Source organism: Pagrus major, chromosome 8, assembly GCF_040436345.1.
Source record: "Pagrus major chromosome 8, Pma_NU_1.0".
Classification (NCBI taxonomy): Eukaryota; Metazoa; Chordata; class Actinopteri; order Spariformes; family Sparidae; genus Pagrus; species Pagrus major.
Window position 1 is genome coordinate 6738157 of NC_133222.1, and position 27486 is coordinate 6765642.

General features: G+C 44.5%; 1 protein-coding gene across 2 annotated transcripts in view; it reads right to left on the minus strand.

The window, feature by feature from the left end:
* The window catches only part of itpr2 (inositol 1,4,5-trisphosphate receptor, type 2), a 67081-nt gene that overhangs the window by 23711 nt on the left and 15884 nt on the right, over window positions 1–27486 (minus strand). For both annotated transcript variants that reach the window (XM_073471464.1, XM_073471463.1), the window contains exons 11-42: window positions 27100–27251; window positions 26241–26340; window positions 25987–26147; window positions 25756–25897; window positions 25480–25638; window positions 23770–23942; window positions 23118–23237; window positions 22735–22917; window positions 22368–22619; window positions 22146–22293; window positions 21915–22062; window positions 21029–21216; window positions 20799–20922; window positions 20651–20708; window positions 20352–20517; window positions 19892–20059; window positions 19017–19103; window positions 18803–18928; window positions 18559–18681; window positions 18159–18359; window positions 17798–18049; window positions 16821–16946; window positions 16523–16651; window positions 16071–16191; window positions 15777–15958; window positions 15186–15328; window positions 13929–14037; window positions 2103–2223; window positions 1516–1703; window positions 1208–1388; window positions 304–560; window positions 5–205 (exon numbers count right to left, since the gene is read on the minus strand). In XM_073471464.1, the coding sequence (XP_073327565.1) occupies window positions 5–205; window positions 304–560; window positions 1208–1388; window positions 1516–1703; window positions 2103–2223; window positions 13929–14037; window positions 15186–15328; window positions 15777–15958; window positions 16071–16191; window positions 16523–16651; window positions 16821–16946; window positions 17798–18049; window positions 18159–18359; window positions 18559–18681; window positions 18803–18928; window positions 19017–19103; window positions 19892–20059; window positions 20352–20517; window positions 20651–20708; window positions 20799–20922; window positions 21029–21216; window positions 21915–22062; window positions 22146–22293; window positions 22368–22619; window positions 22735–22917; window positions 23118–23237; window positions 23770–23942; window positions 25480–25638; window positions 25756–25897; window positions 25987–26147; window positions 26241–26340; window positions 27100–27251 (4989 nt within the window). The remainder of the gene's footprint in view (window positions 1–4; window positions 206–303; window positions 561–1207; window positions 1389–1515; window positions 1704–2102; window positions 2224–13928; window positions 14038–15185; window positions 15329–15776; window positions 15959–16070; window positions 16192–16522; window positions 16652–16820; window positions 16947–17797; window positions 18050–18158; window positions 18360–18558; window positions 18682–18802; window positions 18929–19016; window positions 19104–19891; window positions 20060–20351; window positions 20518–20650; window positions 20709–20798; window positions 20923–21028; window positions 21217–21914; window positions 22063–22145; window positions 22294–22367; window positions 22620–22734; window positions 22918–23117; window positions 23238–23769; window positions 23943–25479; window positions 25639–25755; window positions 25898–25986; window positions 26148–26240; window positions 26341–27099; window positions 27252–27486) is intronic.

Genomic DNA, 27486 nt, shown 5'->3' on the forward strand with positions numbered 1-27486 from the left:
CTACCTGGTTTTCATGGCAGGGGCCCTGGCAGTACTCTGTGATGGTTTCCAGGGTTTGTCGAACCAGGTCCACGTTACTCTCATTTATATAAAGGCCCAGCAGCCCGAGGCCTCCGGTGGTGCTCCCACAGATACAGTCCAAGAACTGAAGGGTCTCACACACCAGATTGTAGTTTGTCTTGTTGTTCTGGTTGCGCAGAAAGTTCTGGATTCAGAGCAACAACAAAAAACAACAGTCAGTTTAACAGCAGTTGGACTTCAGGTTCAGGTTCTTACTCTCGATCACAAAAAGGGGGCCAGTACCTGCAGGTCTGAGTTGTGGTTCTCACAGAGCAGCTGTAGGTACCGTAGGATTGGTTTCATGATGGTGATGGCTGGGCTCATCATTTGAGTTTCCTCCAAAGCGTCATCCATTCCGATTATCTCACTGTTGTGGCCGAGGCCTTCGAGGTCCGGATCCAGCTCCTTTCTGAAGGCACAGAAGGCCTTTGAGGTCACTGAGGAGGCCTCCTTCAGCTGCCCACGCATGTCTTCCCTCATATGAATCCCCGAGTCTTTCCCTGGAGCAGGCATACAGAGATATAAAAATGTTTCAAGAATAACGTTTGGCAGAAGACGGTTGGAGGGAAACTAGTTGAAACATGTGAAAGGTTACTACGATCAATGGCAACCTGACATTCTAGACGTGTTTTAAAAGAAATTCAGAGACCCCCCCTGGACCAGTGGGGCAATTATTGAGTGGGGTTCTGCAGCATGAAAGTACCCGATCTTGATACAATGGCCTTTTGATAGGCTTGTGATGTGGGCCGTCACATGGCCTCTGACATGTGACTGCAGCAACAGTCTGCCCAGAGGTCGGCAGAGCAACAAAAATCATTCTTGATATTTATCCTCCACTATTGTTTCAGCTGGAGGCCGAGCCAGACCTAACGACGTCACATAGTGGAGAAGCACTAAGGTAATCAAGTTTATATATGAGCCTATTTCGTGGCTTTTCGCTCAGCCCAGGTCTGTTTCTATGGAAATGCTCGGCTGTGCTCAGGACACGACCCCATGAGTTAGTTCACTTTATATAAACCTTTCTTACTTAGTTCCAGCTTTGTTTTTGACACAGAGGTTTTGCGAGATGTGTTTTTTGGAGAAGCCACAGTGTGTCGGTTGTGATTCGAGCACAGAGGCGTCTGAACGCATCATGACTCAACTCTACCTTTTTTGATCCTGATGCTGCTGACGTCGCTGTCGTCATCCCTTTTTCTGCAGCTGAGCTCAAACATGTTGACGGACACGGTGGCTCGGATCTCCTGCTGGGCCAGTCGCATGCGGTCGTAGAAAACCTTGAAGAACCTCTCGGACTTCTTCTGCTTGAACAGTTGGTTATAGAAGGAGTTCTGGGTGGAAGGCAGAGTGGTTATCAACATGAATCTCAATAATCCCCAAACTGCAAGAATGGTCCCAGTATATTAGCTTCATCAAATAAAATGATCTGCTACATTTGAGCGTGTGTGTGCTGCCCACCTGTATCTGTGTGTTTCCTCCCTGCAGGAGGGCAATGCCCAGCAGGATGCTCTCCTCGAACACCCGGTCGTTCTTGGTGTTGACGATGAGGTCAATCACCAGCTCTGACGCCCCAACGTTGTCCAGGAGACACTGGATCTCCACAATACTGCTGCCCGGCTTGTCAGAGTCCAGCATGGGAGAACCTCCTGCAGAGATTGAATATGAACACTGAACATGATTGTTCATTACATTTTTTAATCAAATCTAACTATGAGGCTGTTTACGCCTGGCATTAACATTCGTACTGGATGATCCGATCACAAGTGGACTCCACATTCGGAGGTGGTCTGGGCCGTCCTGTGTGAACTGACGAATTTAGAGCTGTTCACTTGTGATCGGATCAGCCCAGACATAAGTTAAAGCCAGGTTACCAACAGCCTCTATATTCCACAACAGTCTGGACATAAATACTGTATCTATTCAAACTGTCAAACAGCATTTGTCCAAAGAAGCTGAGCAATGTCAGCTGATGTAAGCTGCTGTTGTTTCCTGTACAGTGAGCAGTCATTGCAGTGTCTACTGGGTTTATTTGGGGTTCTCACTACCTCCAGATGACGGCTTGACAAAGCCGCCAGATGAGCTGTTTCCACTCCCAAGCTCTGACTTGGAGAGAAGCTTTTGATTTCCAAAGTAGCGTGTGAGCAGAATCTTTCTCAACTCGTTTCCCTGTGGAGACAGAAATCATAATGTTAAATCCATATCACAGTCTAAGAGAGTCCCAGCCTCAAACTAGGAAATTCATATTTTAACACGTTTTTGAAAAAGGAGCATTCTGTGAGCCACAGACATAAAAATGACATTTAAAAAAAGGGCACACTAACAAGTGTCCTATTCAGGAGTGTGGTATATTCTCTGGAGGGAAGCCACCCGATCACACTAACAAGATGGTTGAGCAGGTTTCATTTTACACCTGATAGAAATAATCTATGTCATCCCATGATGCATTTCTTTCTCGATGGAAGCGGTGGCTTTCAGGGCAACAATGCGATCATCGGGAAAGAAATCGGACCGCCTTATTGCAAAGCAACAATAATAGTGTAGTCCAGTAAGGAGATGGCAACCAAGATAGAGAAAAGTAAGCTAACCTCAATCATCTTAGGTTTGTTAGAACTTTGAGATAATCAAAATATTTTATATGAAATCTTTTACATTGATTTTTTTACATACAGTACATAAAGATATGTACTGGCATTTATATAGCTGGAGAGAGACAGGGCAGGAGAGTGGGGGGTGATGACATGCAGCAAAGGGCCTCGGGCTGGACTCAAACCCGGACTGAGCCTTGAAACAAGGCGTGCAGTCTACCAGGGCACCCCGATGTTTTGAGTCCATAGCAGGAAAAGTCTGACATCAAACTTAAACTTTGTGAGTGGACAAAGAGCAGAGACAGACACAAAAATTAAAAGAATACACTCACAGACCATCACACACCTCGAGGCTCTGTAGTGAAACCTGACAAAAGGAGGCTGCACGTAGTTATTTGTGCGAGGTGATGTTTTATGTATGTGCACGAAACAAAGCGTTACACAACACCTGTTTTCTTCGAGCTGAACATTTATCTAAAGACTATATTTATTTTCTTTCTATCTCTCACAAATATCTGTGCGCGTCTCTTGTGACATTTGACGCAGACAAGCAGAAACGAGATTAAAGGATTCGTGGAGATAATCTCCCCGCGGTGGTTGTGTAATCGACGTGCGAGAGTGACTGACAGGTGGATGGCTTGCATTGTGCCCGACACCAGCGACATGTTCATTGTGCAACAGGAGGGGATGGGATATGAAGAACGTATGGACACTCAGGGTGGTCAACATCCGTTTCTATGTCAACCGAACAACTCATAGTGCCCCTTGTTCCGATGACTCATCGCCACCGTCATTATTGATCAGCAGAGTGGAGGGATGGATGAAAAGATGGACAAACAGACTGACTGGAGGGTGGAGCTAAAGGATGAATGGACTGTAAGCAAAAACACCTGTGGTTCCCTGGGAGACAGGCCTCCCCCTGGGATACAAGCGGTGGACAAAATAACAGGAACGCCTGAAATTACTAGAGCTTTGCAATAAATCCAGTCGAGATGTTCATCCACCTCCATGAACACTGTTAAGGCTGCAGTTTGAGGTGTTGTTGAGAAAATTAGGGCTGAAACAATTTAGTCCACTCATCAATGAAAAAAAATATTCATCTGCAACAATTTTAATAAATGACTAATTGTTCAATTATTTTGACGTTTATCAAGTAAAAATGCCAAACATCTTCTGGCTTTCACTTTAAAAATGCAGCTTCTCTCTCTTTTATATCATTATAAATAAAATATTTTCTGAATGTTGCTCGGACAAAACAAGAAGTCTGAAGCTGTCAGAAGATTTATTGATGAAAGGTTTTTTAATACGTGTTTTTGAACATTAATATAGCAGTAAAAAAACTAATTGCTATGTAACAGAGTGGAGTAATGTTGTCCAGAGTGGAGAGTGAAGTCACGTTCCTTCCTGGTTCTTTGTTTTGGTAGCCGGTCTGGCCGTGCATGCATGTTAGCTCATTTTAGCCAAGCTTCAACCAGCTACAATGAGGTTACAACATCAGTGTGCCCCAAAACCCAAAGTTGTGCAGTCATTTTGAAAACTTGTAGGTTGAAAGAGAGACAATAGTGGTTAGAGTGAAGGTATTTCTCCAAAGTTATTTTGCACTGGTAGGCAAAATGTCATAAATATGGAACTGCTGTATAAAGGCTTTGAGCTGCCAACAACAAGCTTCCAGGACATCGTAACAGAAGCAGTTCTGCACATTAATGTAAAATGAGACATTGCGTTTACTGCTGTAAGGGCCTTGCGCAAGTACATAGACGATACAGCTCTGACTACTCTGAAATGGGACTAGCGGAGCGAGGTGAACGAGCTGATGAAATAAACCTGAGGCTTCAAGCTGGATTCGTACGTGGGGCAGTTGTGGCCACAGAAGATCGAGTGAGTCATCCAGTAATCAGAAAGTCAGTGGTTTGATCTCTGACCCAGTAAAATGATGCTCAACATATGTTATTGGATGCACAAAAGAGACATTTTTCATCCTCCACAGTGTGTAATTATCAGCCTATCATAATTTTGTATTGGATTTACAGTACTGCATATCCTAGTCAAATATGGTCTAAATTAGAACGTTTAATCAGCGCCTTTAGTCGGTGACAATAGGTTTGGTTTTGTCCCGATTAACGTCTTTTCAACATGAAAATGCTCTGGGTAGGTTACCAATGTACAGTTGGGATTAACAGCATGTAAAGCCAGAATATTTCCATGTCTAATTCGCTGAATAAAGAGTTTATCTCAACCAAAACAGAGCTGCTGATCATCGGAACAGTGGAAAGACTAACCAAGATGGTTTTGTTTCGTTTTATGAGTTTTATGATGACCTGCGATGTGAAATGAAGGATTATGTCAGTGAGATCTGGCGGCTTTGAGGGGACAATGTAACGACCGTTTCTTGATATGGAGCTGTTGCCTATGCACCCGTTTGCTTTGGTCTGAGATGCCGGTGCTCTAGTGCGACATCTAGTGGCAGTGAATGTTGCATGTAAACACAAGAAATTAGTGGTCAGATTTATGACGATCAATAATGACAATTCCTCTCAGTTGAAGCAGCCTCCTCGTGTCTGTGATGCGTTTTAAATCCTTTTCCTTTTGCGGTGTTTGTGACTGGCACATGAGCGTACATCTTCCCTCTCCGTCCATCTGCAAGTTCCCTTATTGTGATAGTCACACCTCTGTTTAAGCTGATGCATGCTGCTAATTGGTATTCAGCTCAATATGATTCATTTGTGCAGCTGCCTTTGTGATCGACGTTGACAGTAGTCGCTGTTTACAGTAAATTTCTGGTGCATTGCAAGCAAGCAAAACTATAATGCCGCAAAAGGACTAAAGTCACTGTCGACAGTAGATTGGCAACAACACTCCAGACTGCTCCCTGAGAGAAAAAATAAGACCAGATCAATGCTTTGACACTGAGAGATCAGACAAATGATGCACCGCCGTACCTCGCCACAAAGGCTGCCCAGGTACAGTCCAGCTGAAGAGCCTCAACGTAAGTGCACCGGCGAGTGAAGATATGGAGGAGCACGTGTAGCTGATGCTCCCTGTGTCAGTAAACACTCCATCTCATCTGCAGTCAGCAGAGACACTTGTCTGCCTGCACTGTCTGGCTGACTGTCTCACAAACACACACACACACACACACACACACACTTCTTGAACTGAGGGTGAGCATCTATTGAGCTAGCCTCTCTCGTTTTCCACACCGCAACACACAGACGTCAGTGCAACTACACTCTATAAGGCGTCTCGATGCGCGCACTTTGACTGATCGAATCATGTTTGACTCAACGTTTTCCCTTTTTCTGACACAGGACGTGTTGGTGTTGCACTACTCTCAAACGCCAGTGAAAGAAGCGCTCAGGCGGGGGAAGTTGAAAAGGGGGGTGACAGGTTTGTGCTCCTGTTCGCCTCCCTTCTGGGCGATGCAGTCTGCTGGCTAGGTCTGCAGAGAGAGAGAGTAGAGGAGAGGAGAGGAGAGGAGAGGAGAGGAGAGGAGAGGAGAGGAGAGGAGAGGAGAGGAGAGGAGAGGAGAGGAGAGGAAAGGAGAGGGGAGGCAGGATGGCGGTAGAGGAGAGTCAGCCCAGCCTGACTCATCTGCTTGCTGCTGCATTGACGAGAAAAAACTCCAGTCAGGTGATGTAAGAGCCACGAGAAAAGAAAGAGAGATAGAAATAGAGGCTGAAGAACTGACAGAAGTAAGGGAGGGAGGGAGGGAGGGAGGGGGGGAGGGAGGGGTGAGGGGGGTGAGGGAGGATAGGAACAAACACAACCTAGCGAGAAGCAGACAGTCGCGGTGTTTTAAAATGTGCACCGGCACGCCACACTGCGGCTCTGGTGTCCAAGCCGGGGATGAGCTGCTGATCCCCACCTCCAGCAACCTCGCACCCCCTTTTCTTTTCTCCCCCCTCCCTCCCTCCCTCCCTCTGCCAGCCCGCTCGCAGCTCTGCTGTCGACAGTTCTCCTCAACCCCGGAGAGACGCGTGGAGAGAAAAAAGACTCAAACACCAGCCTGAACTATGCTTCTTTAGGTGGTCTGAAAACTCACGCAGGCAGCGGAGGGCAGCACCAGCTGCGAACCAGACAGACAGTGCCGGGAACAGGCGGGGGGACGCTTGAGCTGCTCAGGTCAGACAAGGTCGATTATAGAGGAGACTCAGGCCACAGAGGAGGAGGATGCTGCCCAAACAAGGTTCAGATCGGGAAAGCTAATAGTTTTCTTTTCTGTGTTACTTGTTACTTTCTCACACAACAGAAACCTGAGAGGAGTCAGTGTGTGTGTGTGTGTGTGTGTGTGTGTGTGTGTGTGTGTGTGTGTGTGTGTGTGTGTGTGTGTGTGTGTGTGTGTGTGCTTGTAAACAGTGGGGAACACTGATCAAGAACACCGTGACACAGTACAAGTCGAGCTTCCCCTTGCGAGGGCTGAGCAACATCCAACAACTTCACCATCAGGAAGCAACAATTAGGTCCCAGCAGAAGCTGCAGTCAACACACTTTGTTCAGCGAGAGGGGTTTCAGACTGAAACTCTACCTTGTACTGTTGTTGTCGTTTTCCAGATCGTACTGAAACTCAATCTGACCATGCACAGTATGAAACGATGTGTAGCATGTTATCTAATAAAGACATCAGTTGTCTCTAAGGAGTCAGCCTGGAACCGGAGGGAAAATGAAAAGCTGGGATCCTTCCGTAATGTAATACATATCCATATCAGTGTGTTGTGCAAGGCTTTCTCACCGAGGGGTTGTTTATGAATAGGACCAAATCAGGAAATCAAGATGCATACAGTCGCATTATCCTGCTGTTTTAGTGCAGACACTTTATTTTTCATGATTATTAAGGAGAGTGGAGATGTGGGAGGACACGGGCAGGTCGGTAGCTAATATTGAGGACAGTGAGGTCGTGTCATCTTTATTTTATCAGGGAATGTTTTTTTTGGCATTAGAGGAGATGTTTCACTTAGAAATATGCACATTTTTCTGTATTCTTAACCCACTTTTCTTAATCACGGCACAATTATTTGAAATGCTATCAAAATTGCTATCCTGCTGTGGAATATCCAAATTGCAGAAGCTGGAAAATGTTCGACAAACTGCATCTTAATGTTTGTTTGGTACAGACTCCAACAAATGTCACATCATCAGGGTTTTAATACTTTTTAGAGTTCTGATGCAAAACTAATCATTCCTGCTATTAGTGAATCATCCCACAAAGGCAATATCTGTCAAAGCAATAACAATCTGGTTTGTTTTAACCTATCTTGCAGCCCTAATTGACAGAATTCTGGATTTATCTACCAGAATAATGCCGGCTAGCTAATGCTAATGCCAGCTAAAACACAGCAGATCAGGACAGCTGGCATCTATTGTAATAATCTTAGCGACAAACAGAAAATTTGCAGACGTTTAAGAAGAAATGAATGTTGGCTTGTAGTCTTGTTTTCTTGCTAGATTTTTCTGGACATTTCTATGTCATGAGAATTTGAAAATTTCCTAGAAATAACTAATCTGGAACTAATTAAAGGAAATAGAGAAAGATTTCTAGGGCAGAGTTTATCGTTTATAAGCTGCCAAGAATTCCCTTGAATCAAATCAAATTTGCAGACAACACGTGTGAATGTATGGTAGTGGCTTTGACTCGTGACCTCATGAGTCATGACACAGGGTAAACACACAGGAGCTGCACTTACAGAGTAAGTGTGAATTATTGTTAATGCACTTTAATGCTACCGTGCGAGGCTATGTTAGGTGATGCTATTCAAATATGAAACATTTCCTGAACCACGGTCAGTACACAACACAGGGTCAACAGTCTATCACAGCACACGCATCTGAAAAACACACACTCGTGCATGGAGAGACACGCATCATGTGCCGTCATTTACAATGTTTTCAAGCTTGCAATTCCACAACACATGAAATGCTTTTACCCAACAAACAAGCGAATCGGCACAACAAATTAAGCACACATGTGAGAGCAATTGGTGGGACTGGTTCGGGGAAAGACCGATGAGAGCAGCAGCAGCAGCAGCAGCGTAAACAACATCCAGGAAAAGGCCAACTGTCAGCTGCCCGGTTCACTGTGGAAGTGTTACATGTGATTCACTAACGTCGTTAAGCGCCAATCGAGATTGTTGACTATATTGCTGAAGATCAGATGGTGAGGCTTGTTTATTTCCTCCGTCTCACTGGTAGCAGAGCACGTATATAAGGTGGACAAAAAAAGAGAAACACCTCCTGATAAAAAAGACTAATAATGTCTTTGGACCAGACTGAAATATCTCAACAACTTTTAAATGTTGGTACAGACACTCATCTCCCCCAAAAGGAGGCATCGTAGTAACGATGGCCTCTTAACTTTCCTATCGAACGCCATCATCAGGTCAAAATCCTAATCTGAAAATACCTGTAAAAACTAATGACCTTCCCATCAGCCTCAGCAGAAATTGGATTCGGTGCCATTCAGCAAAGATAGCATTGTGATTCTGGGCATGTGAGCATGCTGACGCCATCCTCACAGAGCTGCTAGTGTGGCTGCAGACTCTTGTTCATTTGAGGTGTTGAATCATCTCAACAGTCATTCCTGAGTCTGTAGTGTGTGTGGAGTGTTTTTCCCATCAGTGTAGGTGAGCGTCTACTCTTGACCACTGACACATGCTGTCACGACTTGAGACTTTTTCCTTTGCTATTACGTCATTTTCCAGCATCTGCGACCGATGCAGCCGCAATTTAATCTTGATTAAAAAAGCCGATGCTACCCAGCCCTTGAATCAAATTGAATACAGAGTCACAGCCCTAATGAGCTGTGATCACTATTATTTTTGATAGCTGTTACCATTGCCAAATTATGTAATGAGGCGAGAGGAAAAGTCTTAATCTAATATTGAAATGGAAAGAGGAACAAAGGTCACAAGTAGACACAAATAAACACTGACTGAGACACATTTAACAGGACAAAGCACACTCTCAGAAATGACCACAAAGGACAGTGTCAACCAGGAGCGAAAATTAGGTTTACTAAACTCTACTCTCTTATGTGCATTAGCAAAATTAAAAGCAGGAAGCAATCAGTCCGAACACAAGCTGCAATTCACAAGATTCATCCTGTTGCCTGTCATGTGCTCCCCTGAGCACAAGAGACCTAACTCACATGCAGTCAGATTCGATAACGCGCTATGAAGTGTGTCGAAACACTGTTCACAATGACAATTAATCTCATTCATAGCGGCCCTCAGATGCATGAAGTCGAGGCGCTGCGCATTTTTAACAAGTGGTTTCTCCAGGACGCCTGTTTCCTCTGCGGCTCGGGGGCTGGAAGAGTTCGGCAGTCAGTCACCGTGCTCCTGCTCTGAAGGCATTTCTGCACAGGGTACACAGACTTCCTGTGCCCAGTCGCAGCCAGACCAGACAGACAAACAACATGTGCTAATCCCTCATCGCCATGGAAACCAAAGCATAATACTCCAGTAACAGACACCTGACTGATGGATCAAGGGAAGCGAGGGCTGCGAGGAAGGAAGGGACGACCTCGGCGACTCAAACACACAACACTGATTTTCACACAAACTTTTGTCGTGTTTTTTAGCTTATAGATATAGATATAGGTTTGAAATGTCCTAACTCCAACTTTCTGGCTTGACTCAGCATGCTGATGTCAGCCTGAATCCAGCCAAAGGTCAAACTATCCGAGAGCTAACCCAGCTCTATGCCTGACCCGCTCCCTCTGGATGAACCTAAGCCATGTTCCACTACTCCCAGGAGAAGACAAACAAACAGGGAAAACCCAGCAGGATGAGCTCACACAGGGACGGCCAGCGTGGCACTGCACGCCTGTAAGTGGGTGTGTGTGCGTGTGTGTGTGTCTGTCTGAGCGAAGCTTTCCGTCTACATGCGTCTGTGTGATGCGCTTAGCATTGAGAGGGTGGTAATCTGTAAATCTGCTTTGCCTTGGGCAGGTGGTGTGAAAGTTGGCAGGCAAGAAAGAAAAGAGAGGGAAGGGGGGGAAGACGGACAGACGGACAGGGAGACGGCGTGTGAATGACAGGGATGAGTGTGAAAGAGAGGGAGGAACGAGAGTGTGAGAGTGGTTTATATTACATAACTGGCTTTTTTCAATCCCCGGTAAACAAGACGACACGCTTACGTGTGCACACGAGAGCACGTTACATACACATGCATGCGTGTGCTTGCAGAAGATCGTTTAAAGTTAATAAAAGGGAAGGTTTGGTTATATTCTATAGTCTTTTTATCGTCAACCGATCCCATGAATAGAAGGAGATTAAAACTGAAAGTGAAGTGATCATCATTAAAAGTAAAGTCTGTGTATTCAAAGCACGATTTAACTTATTCCTCTGTGCCATAAACTTTTATGTTAATAACCGGCAGACACATGAAAACTGTAGTTTATTTTTAGTCAATGCATAACAAGTTAATGTCGGCAGTTTCAAAGCGTTTCATTTCAGACTTTATTCAGAGGTGGACAGGAGAGCATCCGAGCCAACAGGCCACCGCGACTCTCCACCCTGGTGCCATTTCAACGCACACGGCGATTAACTGCCTTGAATCCGACGACATACGACATCCTGGTGCTTTAAATGCTAGTCGCACATCAAATGTTTATTAATCCAGAGATGAAAATAGTCCACAAATGCATTATTAATTCCTGCTCGAGTAGCATTAATTAAAAAAAAACTACATTGCCCAGATGATTTAAGAAATTACACAGCATTTTTTTTTTTAATTTAAAGATGAAACTATATATTGTGACCAAGTTTTTAAAGTTTTACGTCTTCAGTAGCAACACGTGCTTGGAGTTGAGAATCACAGACACGGTAGGGAAGACGGATTGATGCATTATTGGCTTTTTCATGGAATTTGAAAATCAGACAAGTAAAGTAAAACGCCGGCCTTATCTTTTAATCTTTTAAGTGATATGGGATGAGATCAGCGTTGTATCGTGATAGTGTTGTCCTCAGTAAAGCGATATAATTCTATTTTCTACAGTACTTGTTCTAATATTTGCCTTTACCCACTTATATCCACATTACAATGATTATTTAATATTTTTCACATTATCAATATCAACGTATTTGCTCTAAAAATTGGGATATTTGATTTTGTCACCCAGCCATTATCATACAAATAAAATATTGAGAGACAATATCACAAAATATTGTGACATTGTTTTAAGGCACCATCTCTCAACCCTGGTATTCTATTCTATTTTCTCCCTTGTAATGTTTGTACACAGTATCAGTATGCATGTCTTTTCATTTTTTCCCTGAAAAGCCTCCCTCACCCCAGACATCTTGCGGGCCAAGTGGGAGCACAAACATTTATAAAGCTGCCCGTTATCTGACAGCCAAAACAAGTGAAGTGCAGCAGTCAGAGCCAACACATCTCTATACTGTGGCTACTGCAAGATCTCTCCCTCGCCGCCCGGTCAGCGCTCCTGGCGTGACCCGGGCAGAACAGAGACCAGGGGCCTGGGTGGGAAGAGAGGGGAAGAGAGAGATAGACGGAGAATAACTCGGCTGGGCGGACAGAACGCGATAGACTGAGACAATGCGTGGAGGGGGCAAAGGAGGAAGAGAGAGGCAGTGAGCGGACAGAAGAGTGAGAGTAAGGAGGGAGGGAGGGAGGATGGAGGGAGGGAGGGAGGGAGAACATGATGGTCCACGTGACGCTGGCTCAGCCACTGCAGGCTGTTACGTAAGCGCACCCCCTGCCCTGTCTCCTCATAGACTGAGCAGACTCCGCTTCTCTCCAATCCCTCACCCTGCAGCCGCTGCCCACTTTTTTTTTTCCCTTCCACTCACATGGCTCCTCACATGGCTGCCTCCCTCCCTCCCTCCCTCCCTCCATCTCTTTCTCTCTCTCGCTCTCCTCCACCCACTCGTTGCATCCCAGGGGAGCCACCAACCTCTGCTGCCTATGCTGTCACTCTGTCTCTCTCTCCTTCTGTTTTTTGTCTGTCTGCCTCTCCCTCTCTCATTATTTCCATCAATCGTTTCTCTCTCTCCCTCCCTCCCTCCCTCCCTCCCTCCCTCTTTCTCCTGTGCAGTGAGGCTGCAGCTCCACGCTCAGGGCTACAGGGATATGACAAAGAGAGGCCACAAATACATGCTCGAGCACACTCACGCACACCTACACAAACTGACATTTCACATATCGTTACCGCACTGTCTGGCTTCTCGAATGCGCCGAGCCGCTTTTTTTTTTTTTTTAAAAGTGACTGTTTTTCCACTTTGAATTCCTCTGATCTTGTTCCACACAACTGTTGAATAATTTGCCTTTCGAAAAAAAAAAAAATAATAGAAAAACAGCTCGGCTGACTGACACAAGACGCACGTACAAATAGGGAAAACAAAACTCGGATTCCTCAGGCAGCTGTAAGTGACACTGGCTGACATGTACGATAGTGAGAAAGCTAGTAATGCAATCACGCTGAAATAGAGGATAAAGCCACATGCATGCATTATGTTTTAACAGCTGATGATCTGGTGCAACATAAACAGCCTTTAGTACGTGGCTGCATGAAGCCGCACGTGCCGTCCCCCCACGTTTAGCACAATTATCTGACTTCCAGACAATCCTTTGGAGCGGTTGTCTTCTTATTGAAGTCTGGAGCGCCTCATGTTGTGTGGATTGCATCTCGCAGCACAGCTGGAACAAACTCTCCTGAACCTTCCAGAGGTGATTTCACACCTCACTTTTTTTTTCAGACCTTGGCCTCCGCACCCTTGCTGTGCACAAACATCCACACACTGCCCGCTCTTTAAGTCTCCTCTACCAACTCTTGTCATTCACTTTCCAAGGCCTCTGGCTGAGAGGGGGTGCAGCAGGAGACGGGCTCCCGCACCCCCCACTCGCTGCAGTATTGATTTGTTTGTTCAGTGCTTGCCCCCCCTCCTCCTCCTCTTCCTCCGCCTCCTCCTCCTTCCCTTACTTCCTCCCCTCCTATTCTCCCTCTCAGTGTGAGTGTGTCCTCAAGTGCCTCCCTGCCTTATGTAACATAGAAAGGCCCACAGCATACTGATGAAGGGGAGTCTGGGCTCTGGGCCGACAGACCTGGGAGAAAACAAGGACTACACTGCACTGCTGATAGGAGAGCAGCACTGCTGACACTTGAGGACGCGGCTAAATCCACTCTAAACTTTAAGATAATTGTACCTAATTAATGTGTTTTTTCATGCACCAGTGAGAGTATGAGATTTTCTCGTAGAATCCTAAAATTCTGGCTTCTAAAAGTGAGAAATAATTGAACGTAAACCTCGTTTGGGTCTAAGTACTCACAGTCTCCTCAAAGCACTCCTTCTTGTCCAGCATCTCTCGGAGTGTCTGCAGGATCTTGATACACAGCTTCTCCTCTTTGTCCATTAACTTCTTGGTGTGTTTAATCAGTCTGACAGGGTGACAAGAGAAGTGCCAGATCATTTATGGCCGCGTCCTGCTAATGCAGTCACTGGCTCACAAGTAAAAAAACAAAGCAAATGCTTTTTATCGATCGCCACAGGTGAGATCTCCTTTTGTGTCTCTCCAGGGAGGTCAAACAGCAGCAGCAGCAGGGTAACAGCACCCCCGGAGGTCTGATGATGTATCAAACTAATTTGTTAGGAGATGAGTGGAATATTTTAGTTTGAGTTGTTTGACCAGAGTTACATTAATTATTTATTTTTTTTAGCTAGATGTTTGTAATGTTCATTTATTTAATTTTTTTTTTTTTGCTTTGGAATGTAACTAAGTACATTTTACTCAAGTAATGTACTTAAGTACAACTTGGAGGTATATTATCTGTTACTACATATTTCCACTCAACTACATTTTGGATGCAAATACTGTAGTTTTGCATCACAGTCAAAGTAGCGCACTTTTAAATGTATTTATTTTACCAGCAATAAAAAAAACATTGATTCTCAGGGGTGAAAGTAACCAATTGCATCTACTCAAATTACTGTAATTAAGTCTGTAATTTTACTCGTACTTAAGTATGCATTAGTATGCATAAAATCATAATTGAGCACTGAGTACAATTTGAATTAATATCCAAACCTTTCATCTCCAGGTTTATATAAAAGGTTTGCTGTTGTGCTCAACACACAGTACACACGCCTTGTTATCATGGTGTCACATATTCATATCCATATCATGACAACACTTGCATGTAAATATATGTATCATTTACTTTTACATGTTCTGTTGAGACTTGAGTACATTTAATATCAGACACTTTTAGACTTTCACTTTTACCAGAGTAATGTTTTAACGTGATCTCTTTATTTTCTACTCAGTGATGCCTTTTTGCAACACTGATTATTTACAGTACATTATATTACTTCACAATTACTTGTCATCTTTCGAGGAGGCAATCTTTAACTCGGCACACATTGAATACCAGCTTTTCTGTCCAAAATCTTAACTCATCCACCTCCAAACCACTACATCAGTCACGCAGCTACACGAACACTTTAAAATGCGGCCTCCAGGCTTTCAGAAGTTGGGTATGTGTTCTTTTTGTTCCATACATACTGTGGGTTATACACGGTGACTTACTTGGACATGAAAGCTCCGCTCTCGCAGCGTAACCGTGCAGCCTCTGGAAACAGCAGCTCGGGGCTGTGAAGAACGTCCACCAGCACAGAAAACTCTGCCTGAACCTTCGGACTGAACTGCTCCTCTAGAAGAGACACGACCCCCTGCACGTCACAGAGAGACACGGAGAAGAGCTCAAGGAGATGCTGTCCTGGAGAGATTGATACTAAAGACCATGGGTCAGGTCTATCGTTCTTGTTCAGACTCAAATATCTCAGAAACTTTTTCATGCATCACCCGGAGCCTAGTAACTTTGCTGATGCCCAAACTTTTCCTCTAGAGCCATCATGATATTGATTATTTCATTTTTTTAAGTGAAATGCATCAAGAACTATTGAATGGATTGCCATCAAATGTGGTCCAGACATTAATGTCTCCCTCGGGATAAACTCTTAACTTTGGTGACCCCCTTAATTTACATGTAGGACAAGAAATAAAATGTGTCCAACACTTACATACCTAGAAAATAATGACATTCCCATCAGCCTTAGTGCTAATCAGCAAATGTTAGCATGCCAGCCTTTCTGTGGATTCTTGTTAAAAAGTGCTCACCTGCAGCTTCTCAATGATATTCTTGTAGTCAGGGCCGCCCAGGGGCTCCTTGCGAGGTCGTGTGCGCGCAGAGATCCTCCAGTCTTTGGCTGCTCGCTGCACCATGGTGCTGTGGACCTTGAGAGACAAAGTGTTCACCTGACTGTCCAGGTCCACTGGGATGGCTATGGCGCGTGCCTTAGCTGAGGGAAGAAGATGAAGGGTCAGATGACGCAATTTTAAATGTACCTCAATGCTTCTATCTCCATTACTGTTTGCATTCAAAAGTCTGGGCAGCAGAATAGCAACGCTCACCGACGTCAGCCAGTGTTTTTATGCAGCTCTCGATGTTAGCCTTCTGAGGCGAGTTGATCCAGGTGCAGTTGTAGATCCTGAAAGAAGACTGAAGCAGCTTGATGAAGACAGACTGGTTTGTCTGTGAAAAGAGGAGAGAGAGCGGGGAATACAGGTTTTTAGGGCATAAGTGCAGAGAAAGACAGATAATTCTGATGGGAACACTTGAATATTGTCTCTGATAGGAGACGTTAGTACAGACTTCTGCATGAAACACCTGAAGCAGCTGCTTTAGGTACAAATGTCTGCAATCAAACGAGAAGGATTCAGGCGAAGGTAGAGTGAAGCAGGAAGTCAGCTGTCAAATATTTTACTGTAAAGTAGCTAAAAGTTGGCGAAGGAGTCAGATGTGACGTGAGTGAGCCTCCCTGTGCGGGCACGTCTAACCAGCTGTCAGAGGTGGAAAACAATACCTGCAGGTTGGAGTGGTTGACAGAGAACGGCGAGCTGAAGAAACCCTTGACAATGGCCATCACCGTCTCTGTCACATACTTCTCCAGGGCAGGATCGGCGTGGTTGCGGTCTGTCGTAGTGTTGCACACCTGAAATACAAAAGCAAAAATGAGCTCAACCTCACGTCGCAGCTCTATCATTTTCTCTTCACATGCAGTGTGTGATTAGATTTAGCACATAAGTAAGTCTTGTGTATGCTGCCTCATTAGAAAAGTATCAGGCAGACATGTGTGACCTTCAAATCTGACAGAGCCTTACTCTGGACATGTCCACCAGGAAGTTGTCAAAGAGCTTCCAGATGTGGTTGGAGGTGTAGATCTCCTTCATTTCAACCTCTGTGTCCACGTAGCAGTGATTCACGAAGTTTACGTAGGCAGTTTTCACCTGGGGGTTAAAGAAATAAGAAATAAGATGCCTTAAGAGAGATTGTAGCCAAAATATTGTTCTCAGTTTGAAATAATTACAATACCTTTATTTTTCTAGCACTTTATATAACTTATCTTACTGATAATATCACAATAGAAATGTAGACGGTAAAGGCAACGTGAAAACAAGAAGACTAGAGACACAAAAATGCAAAAGGCAAAATGTAAATATATATATATATATATATATATATATATATATATATATTCACAAATAAAAAGAATAAAAGAAAAAAGTGTTGCTCGGCACTTTCAACATGTCGCCTAACTTGAGAATTTTGTCATATTTTGTCGCATAATGTGTCACAATACTGGAATTTTTTACTTCACTACAATACTTACTTAAATAAAATATTGTGATTGGATACCACGGGGCAAAAGCTGGCACAACATTGAGGGCATAACATTTCAGATTTGTATTTAAATATAAATATAACAATACTTGTGTACTTTGTGTTAAGAACAACAGCATCTAAGTTTGTTTAGCTCTGGAGGAGATGGGGGCACTACAGCGGTGCATGGGTCAACTTACTGTCGGAGAGGAGAGCAGAAAAAACACAGCTAGTGCTGCAGTATCAATAATACGAAAAATGAGTATTAAAACCATTTAAAATATTCAACATCGATATTTATTGATATTTCTAAACTCCTGACAACACTAGTGTCAAGCGCCCTCGACGTTGGAACAGCCAGAAAGGCCCCACCTTAGGATCCAAGGTTGCAACTGGCTCTTATCGGGGCCAAGATCTCTTTAAGTTATGATTGGGTTATTTATATGAATGCTCTCTAGTGAAATGCTCCAGCCCTCACCTCTGGTATACAGTGGACATCAGTGACAACTTTGACAATGTCGTCCAGTGGAAGCAGAGAGTTGCATTTCAGCTCAGTGTAGACGTTTTTGCCCTCTGTGCAGGCGGCCAGCAGCTCCACCAGCGTGTTGTGGTAGGCCAGAGCTCCGTCTTCATCCGTCCGCTCTCGCTCGGAGCCCATCATCTGCAGCAGCACCGGGAAGGAGGAGCGGTCGTTGTAGAACACCAGCACGTCCTCGCCTCCGTTCACCAGCTGGACATAAACAGTGATAGTAACAAGCGCATTAATTGCTTTCTCTGCTAATATTTCTTATTTTGGGAAACTGTCATGTGGCTTAATGAGACGTGAATGTCATTCTCACCTCCGTCATGACTTTGTCCTGACATTTCTTCACATACTTCCCGTCAGCTTTCACGATGGTTTCCAGGAACTTGAGGTACTGAACGTGTCTCCCGTGTGTTTCGATGCAGTGGACGAAATGATGGACCACGCGGTCGCTGATCTCGTTGCACAGCTGGTAGTTGTTCATAAAGATGTGACGCATTGTCTCCGCCTCCAGCAACTGGTGAAAAACACAGAAGAAGATCTTTATATAATAAGTACATTTATTTAATTGTACAACAGGAAACTGGTCCTGGAACCTGCTCATAAAAACTAGGATAAAATATCACTTGTATATTTCATTAAAGGCTAATTCTGCCAGAAAAGAGGACAAAGAAGATCAACAAGGGGGAAAAAACAGCGACGTCATATCAATTTACCCCTGGAGTGAGGAAGAGGTTCAGGTGTTTATGTAGCAGAACTTGGTTCTGAGGGTTTCCTCTGCAGAAATTCTGCAGAAACGTATGTGCCAGGGTCATGATCTCGTTCATCTTCTCATCGCTCTGTGGGAAGGCAGAACCAAACAAACAAAAGGAAGCATTATGAGAGGGAGTGTCAGACGGACGGACAGAGATTTCACAGAAACATAAAGCGCGAGGAGTCATCCAGTTCAATATTACTCACCGTCTCATAGGGGATCTGCAGCAGGTCCAGCACCACAGTGTGAGCCCCCATGTTCTTCAGCAGCCTCTGCTGCTGCACACGACTCTTCTTACTGGGATAACACAGCTTACTGAGCCTCAGCAGGATCTGAATATCAGACACACACACAGCTATTATAGACACACTACAGAACAAAGTGTTATAAATAAGCAGGAGATACAGACACGGAGCTCACCTCTTTGACAATGTTGTAGTTGTTTGCTTTGTTGCTGTCGATTTGAGGCTTGATATCTCCATCCTGTACTGGGCTCAGGACGACCTCCTGGAGAGAGAAACACATGAATAACAGACCTTTAGTGATTAAAGGTGCAATATGTAAGGATTGGCATCTTGTCAAATTTATACTCTAAACAAAGGGGGGGCGGTATATTACTAGAATAACGGCTAACTGCTGCTAACTATAGCTACCATAAGCTAGTTAACTTAGTTAGCCGTGCAGCTAGCAGTCAGGGCTCGGAGCTCGGAGCATCAATGTGTTGGTGTTAACACTCAAGATAGGCCGGGGCTAGCTGGTTAGCATGCTAACTTCAGTAGATATTTCTGCAACACAATACATGAAAAACTGACCCCTAACCCTTTTTAACATATTGCACCTTTAAACTTGAAGGCACACATCTATAAAGTGTTATCTTTAGCATGCAATAACCTCCACATCCAGCCTCTAATTACCAGGCATTCGTCACAGTGCGGTGGGAAACATCCCAGCTCAGATCTTTATCGTCCTTATTATTGCATTATTGCAACAAGAATGATGTAAAAACCACCCTACATGTTACCGGCCGGACTAATAAAAGCTGATTTACAGCAGCTTCCTGTTCTGCCAGATATTATTATTCATTATTCCCCTGCACTAAGATAACAAAACAGCTCTGATGAATAACAGAGACAATAAACAAAGAAGCCATTTACAGTGCAGCTGAGTGACTGACGGGATGTTTACGATAAATATAGTAACTTCCTGTGGGGAAACAAATGTCATTTCACACTAATATCTGAAGTGTGAAATTTTGCTTTTACGATGGTGGACACCATTAACTGATGGTACAGCACCTCGATGTTCTGCTCTTTGCCCTGCCGGACTCCCAGGTCTTCACCGTTGTAGACACCACTCTTCTCCACCCACAGCTCTGACTTCTCCACAGTCAGACGCAGCTGATCCAGGTCTGTCTTGATCTGCTTGTAGTTCTCCACGTCCTGCTCAGACACCAGCAGCTGGACCTGGAAAACACACACACACACACACACACACACACACACACACACTTGATGAGAAATAAACCAGACAAAGAACAAGTGTGTGTGAAAGCACATCTCTGCCAAGAAGTCTCACTGCACCACTTTGGAAATTCAGCGAGTTGTTAAAATGGGAGCTGAGGAAGCTCTTAGTGAGACAGTTTACAGCCGCTGCCGTTTGGCCCTTTGGAGAACCCTCCTAATCCAAACTGATTACATCAACCATGACAAGAATCACTTAACTCAGGAAGTGCCTAACGCCGCACTCTGTCGCTACCTGTTTGAAGGCCTGCAGCACCTCGGCTCTCTGGCTGAAGTGTTTGAAGATGAGCTGCAGTGAGCCGGACACCAGCGGGGGGTAATCCTGCATGATCAGATGGATCAGTACCCTCAGAAACGTCCGGCCACCCTCGTCGTCCAGCTCCACGGCGCTCAACTCTGAGCTGGAATTACAAAAAGGCACACGTCAGCACAATACTGGCAGGTTTAGGAGACTAATGAGCCAGATCATTCATAAACAGCTTACATCTTTATTTGTAATAACGTTTGAGTATATTTAAGCAAATCTCCACCAACCTCCCTGCAAACATGCTCTCTGCTTTGGTTGCAATCTCATCGATGTCTGGTTCAGAAGCTGGGGACAAAATTAAGTGGACAACAAGTCAGTGAAGTGTGGCAGAATGAACGCTTCATATTGTTTTTTAAGGAGAGCAGAAAGTCTCACATGTCATCGGGAGCATTTCCATCACAGAGGCGGAGCTGTCGGTTATGCTCTTGTCCCCAAACTCTTTCTTGTAGATGGACAACAAGTATGTGATCCTATAATCCAGCCTCACGCTCAGGATGAACTAACAGGGAAACAAAAAGCACATGGAAAACACAATCAAACGTTAAAATCAAACAGTTGAATAACTCCAGAAGTCACCAAAAGTGCGTCCAGTAGGTGGCGCTTACTTGCAGGATCTCTATGATCTTCAGCTTGGTGTCCATCACCATGACGTCCTCGATGTCCGGCAGCAAGAGTCCTTTCCCGTAGCGCAGGGAGGGAGGGGTGTCGGGGAGGCTGTGCGGCACGCCCCGACTCATCACCATCTGAGTCATCATTTCCCCGACTCCGTGGATCGTACGCAGGACATTGTTGCCTGAAGGAAACATTCATCTTCTTACATTTTGCATCCTGAAGCCTGTCATTTTACATCCACTCACACACTTGATATATTTCAGCCTTTGAAAGTGAAAGTTTGATGATGTGTATCATAAAAGCTAAAAAAAAAAATCCCCTGAGGACATCAAATGGATGACCCAGGAACCTCTCTCAGCAATGTTAAACATCTCCAAAAGAGTTTTTCAATCCAGTTACAGTCTCCTGAATCATTTCCAAGAGCAAGATCTGTCTTTTTCGTTCTCTGATCTGAAGAAAGTCATCTTTAACCTCGTATCGACATGTTATTTTGGTTCCACTGACACTCAGGCTTCTTCTACCAAGATCTGCAAACTATCACGCCAGTTCCTTTCTACCTCTGTCTATTGGGTGCTACTTTCACAGGCGAGAGTCTAAATCCCAAAGCTTTTGGGTGTAGCGTTGCTCCTGCATACATTTATGAACTGCCGCATCCATATACTGCATCTAGAAAGCTGAGGACTCCTGACGCTGAGCTCTTGTCTGTCTCTAATTTGAATCATTCATCCTTTTCTATTAGCTTTTTTATGTTGTTACCCAAATTATAGATTAGCCTCCTCCTGCCTCATTAGCTTAAAACTTTGTATCTTCCATTTGAAGTAGATCTGTGATGAGCAATGCAATGAAATGATGCACTTGTGACTGTGTAGCAGCACTGACCAGCCTCTGGGCTCTTGTTGAGCTTGTTCATGAAGGTGAGTGGGTGCTGGACAATATCCAGGATAGCCAGCAGAGTGCGTGTGAGACGCAGCAGCTCGCTAAAGCTGTAGAAGCCAAAGTAAACCAGGTTACGAGCCAGATTCACCACCTGGAAGAGAGAAGTAAAACAAGCATGTCACTCGAAGAGCCGACGTGAGAAAATAAAAATGAAAAATGTTGATTTTAGTTTACCTCTAGCGTGAGTTCATTCTTGTCTTTATCCCCAAATGGGTAAGGCTGGCTGACCACATCTCTGAGGTATTCTTCCACAAACTCCATGGTGGGAGCAAACTTCCTCTTCATCTCCTCTCTGGAGGTGTCAGTGGACTCATATTCGAACCTGTGGAGAAGCACGACCTCAATCACAATCACAGCCTGCACGTAACACACATAATCACACAGACAGACGCCTACTCATGGATGGTGATCTTGGAGGGGATCTCGGTCCAGAGGCGGGCGTAGCGAACGGGCACCACGGCCTCCTGTGGGTCACGGTCCACGTGCATGTGCAGCATGAGGCGGCAGAAGGAGGCTCGAAGGTTGTAGGGCAGGCAGTCGTCGAACATGCAGCGCAGGATCAGATCCACGGGCAGCTGGCAGGTGATCTGGTTGATGGCCAGGTACTGACGGTCCAGACACATTTTAGCAAACAGGTTGAGCTGGTACCTACAGAGGAGGCGAGGGGGAGTACATCATGTGAAGGGGAGAAAAGGGAAAAAGGTATATACTTTCTTGCTTGTGTGTTACTGGGGAGGTGTAGCACATGGGGCACCACCGTCACCTGTAATAGGTGATGATGTCTACATCCATCTTGTGGTTGCCCTTAGCATCCTGGGCCAGGTGGCGAATGGATTTGCCGTGAGGCTCCTTGTGGCTGTCGATCCAGTAGAGCCAAACCTCCTCCTCCTCGGCCTCCTCCTGCAGCAGGGACGACTCCAGGGTGGTCTCCGTGTTAGGGATTAACCTGTGAGGGAGAAAGTATGACATAAAGCAGTTCCTAGACAAATTGCACATATTACAGTCTGACGTCGAGCTGTTTCACAAGAGAGGAAACTGCAGAGAGTACCGCATGCGCGTGTTTATACATGTTTGAAGATGAACGACTAGAATACGACAGGATCAACTTGGATGTTTTAAATATAGATACCACAGGGTGTGACTCACTTGGTCTGGATGAGGATATCTGCGTTGGTGGGGTTCAGCATGAATTTACAGATAAGCTCCTGCGTGACGGGGATGGCAGTCTTGTTGGACACACACAGATCAGAGAGATAATCCAGGAATCTGGGAGAGTAAAAACAGACATGAATCAACACATTAAACAAATGTTTTCCACACAAAAGATCCAGCATAGGAACACACACGGGACTGATTGTACACATGGGAGTCCGAGCGTGTTCCTGATATGTATTTAAAAATCCAGTAACTTAAAATATATGTTATGCGTATATTACTAGATAATATTTTTGGGAAACGTGATTTTGATATACTGTATTCAATTATTAACAGCGAGTGCATTATTAAATATATATTTAAATATTTATGAAGAAGACAATAACATGAGCCTGTTTCAATTTATACAGTTTAACAGACACAAGTTATGAAACAAACCTTGAATGTTAATATATTAGATCTACATCTATGAGAAATGTATTTCTATTGCGCGAGGGGCATTATACTGTGTTTCTGTCATAGTGTCTCATGTCTATAGAATAATAAAGTTGTATCCACTCTGTCAGACTCTTCCTTCATATTTTTTCTATTATTAAATTGTTTCTTTAGGTCATGTCATCTGTGGGAGGTGTACATTTCCGACCTGGGCTCCCTGTTGCGCCTCAGCAGGTTGACGAAGGTCTCGATCTCTCTGGCTGTGATGTGTTTCTCCAGCAGCTTGCGGTTGTTGTGCAGCAGGGCAGTGATTGTGTCCTCGGCCAGGATCTCATACCCAATCTGAGACTGCATGATTGAGAACTTCTTGGCTATATATTCCTGCGTGGCACAAAAAAACATTGGGTTGTAAAAACTTGCGAAGAAGAAAAGTCTGACGAGTAAAAATGTGCTGAATCACTGCATCCAATGTATTTATTTAACCATAATCCAGGGAGAACTTCTTGGAGATAAGTTTTTAAATAAACGGCTTGAAGTGACCCACAGCTACACCTGACAGCTGACCATCACACCCGCAGCCTGTTAGCCACTGAGCAGCTCAACACGACCTACATGTGCTGAGACAAGGGCTGCAACTGATGACTGTTTTCATCAGGGGGAGGCTTACTCTGCTTGACGAGCACAGAATAAACTAAAATATTGAATTTTTAATGAAATAAAATTGAGAAACACGAGCAAGTCTTCACATTTTCAAAGGTGTTACTAGCAAAAGTTTGGTATTTTCTTGAAAAAAATAGTTAAAGCAAGTAAATGGGCTGCATTTCTATAGCGCTTTTACAGTCTACTGACCGCTCAAAGCGCTTTACAACACTTGTGACCTTCACCCATTCATACACCAATGGCAGAGGCTGACATGCCAGGTGCCAACTGCTCATCAGGAGTAATTTGGGGCTCAGTATCTTGCTCAAGGACACTTCCAGCCGGGGATTCGAACCAACGACCTTCCGATTACTAGACGACCCGCCCTACCGCCTGAGCTACAGCTACATCTGAGGCACATTCACAGCAGGCATTTTGATTTGTTATAGTAGAGAAGCACAGGAGATACTAATAACATTAACGATGGCTTTGTGCTATTCAAGGTTCCCTGCAAGCCATAACAGTGATGGTGGTGATTCCTCTTATCATTAACATCTGTGCTTTTCCTCTGTGACATGTAGAAATGTCTTTAAAAAAGGCCGGTTGCTGTGATGAAGTAATTTGGTGAGCGGAACGAGAATAAAAGTAGGAAATTAACCTCAGCGTGGTACAGCTGTTTAACTTCTAGTTTTATTCTTGTTATAAAACCACACTGCTAAAATGCTGGACGACAGCAGCGAAAGCAGAAATAAGTAGATAATTAGTTATCTAGCTTAAGTTAGCAAGCAGCACCAGCTGGTCGTACCTGAGCAGGGAAGACTTCAGTGTAATGAACTTAGAAGGGGAGCATTTAATTCCTCCAAAAATAAAACTTCCTTTTCCTGATTAAAAAATCAGATCAGCTCACTTTCATTAATAAACTTGCCATGAATTATTCATGTTCATCCAATAATCGATTCAAAAGACTGTTTGAGCGCTCCTTTGTTTTCTTGATTGAGGGCATCATCACAGCAGCTGTGGTCAGACTGATAATGTCCCAGAAAAAAAAAGCCTGAATCTCATCTTAAAAAAACATTCACATCGCCTCTATCTTGGAAATATCTCAGACAGTCTAAGTAAAGATGAAACCTACCTCATAAAAATCTGTCATGAAACATGTCATTAAAAAAAAAAAAAGATCCATCCTCTGTCCTTCAGCTACCCCACATCCCTGTGATAACGAGCATGTGGATGAACTCAATACTCAATGTTAGACTTGTGCAGAAGGAGGAAAACATGCCTGGTTCTTGCGATAGTCCTGCTGGGAGTGGCGTAGCACCCTGTAGCAGAGTCTCAACATGTACTTGAAGTGAGCGTAGCGCTGGTCCCCCAAATCCTCCAACTTGAGCATCGGACCATCGCCCTGATCCGTGAACGGAGCCTTCAGGATGCCAAAGATCTGAAGGGACGGACACCAGCATACGATGATAAAGAAAAGGGCCCGAGCAGGAAAATACTTTGATAAATACACTTCTGAATTTGTGCTCATTGTATGTGGTTGTGTACTCGTGCCAACCTGGGCGAGGATATTTTGTTCCCTCATGAGTTTCTGCCTCTCTCTGTTGGGTGTAGAGGTGACGACGGACAGAACATCCTGGCCGTTGTTCGGTACCACGCACACAAAGAACACCAGGTCCTCCAGGAGCTTAGTCACAAACCTGAAAATATAATCAAGGCGATAAAATTAAATCAAATCATAAAAACGTGCACACCATCTCGTGTCACCTGTCTCTTCACGTGTCAGTACCTCCTCTCGTTCTGAGCGATGTTGCCGTACTGAAGCTTCCTCACAGTGGACTCCAGGACCTTGCTGGCATCGTTGGCAAAGTCCAAGTCTCTGACCTCCGACAGGGGAACAGATACGATGGCGAAAGCCTCTTTGTCCTCTTTAGTGGGGCAGGTGCCGATCTATTGTGAGAGCCAAGAGAAATGTTGAAACAATGCATCCATGTTTGTTTTACTTGTGTGTCTGCGTGGGTGTGGATGGGTGTGTTTGGAGACCTTGAGCATAACCGGGCGCTCCTCCTCTGCGTCGATGGGGACGTTGGTGCTCGTCACCCAGGTGTTGGTGCACAGGTGCCGAAGTCTCACGTAGGAGTTTCTGAGGAAGGATGGGAAAAGTTATTTACAGAAGACTATGGAGCATGTGCACTGTATACAGTATATGGTGTTTTTTCTGGGGCCCTGTGCATCTATACTCTGCATTATGTTCAGTTCATAATAATAGCTAGCGGTACAGTTTGAGGGATGACAATGTCGCACTTTTGTAAAGTATATCTTAGCAACTATTGGGTGACATTGATGGACCCCACAGGATAAACATAAAACATGAAGTTTGGTGAAGACAGTCGTGTCCTCCTGAGGATGAACTTTGGTGATTTTTCATCCAGCACCACCATGACATGAATTTTTCTTTAATTTGTCCAACACTTTGGTTTATGACCAGAAGATACCTGCAAAACATTTGATATTCCCCATAAACCTTGAGTGCTCTTTGGGTTTAGTATAGTATAGTTTAGTATGTAGTATAGTTTAATGTTATGTGCTAATTGAATGACACACCTTATCTTCTAACACAGTTCCACTTGTTTGTGAAATTATCCAGTAACCAGTGTCAGCTGCTTCCAGTAGTTTTTATTTCTGACAAGAAAACGACACTTTCTTGAAGAAAACGCGCAGCAGCAGATGGTTTGGTGTCAGACTAAGTGATATTATCTCACCCTAATGGCAGATTTCCTGACAAGAACCGCTGTGCTCTGTGCTGTGAACTCTGGTTGAAAAATGCCCCCCCGTGGATAAAAACTACAGCAGATGTTACTCGCCCTTGTTACTGCTGCCCCCCCTCGTGTGAGTGTCTGACCTGGGCACGAGACAGTCGGCCCGCTGCAGAGTGGTGGCATCCAGCTCAAACAGAGAGGCGATGTCATTCCCATGGGGAACAGAAACCAGGGTGAAAGCAATCTTCTCTGCTGCCTGATGTTTCCTCTTGGAGAACACAATGTCTGTCTCGTTCTGCAGCGCATGCACACACACAAACACACACACACACACACACACACACACACACACACACACACACACACACAGGAAGGAGAAGTTAGTGTCAGCAGTCTTAAAGCTTGTAAGGCGCAGACAGTTAAGTCTTTTATCAATACTCACACAGTGGATTTTTTTTTACTGTACCAACAATCTTTAAACACACACTGCATGTCCCTTTGTATGGTCAGTCTATATATCTAAATATGTA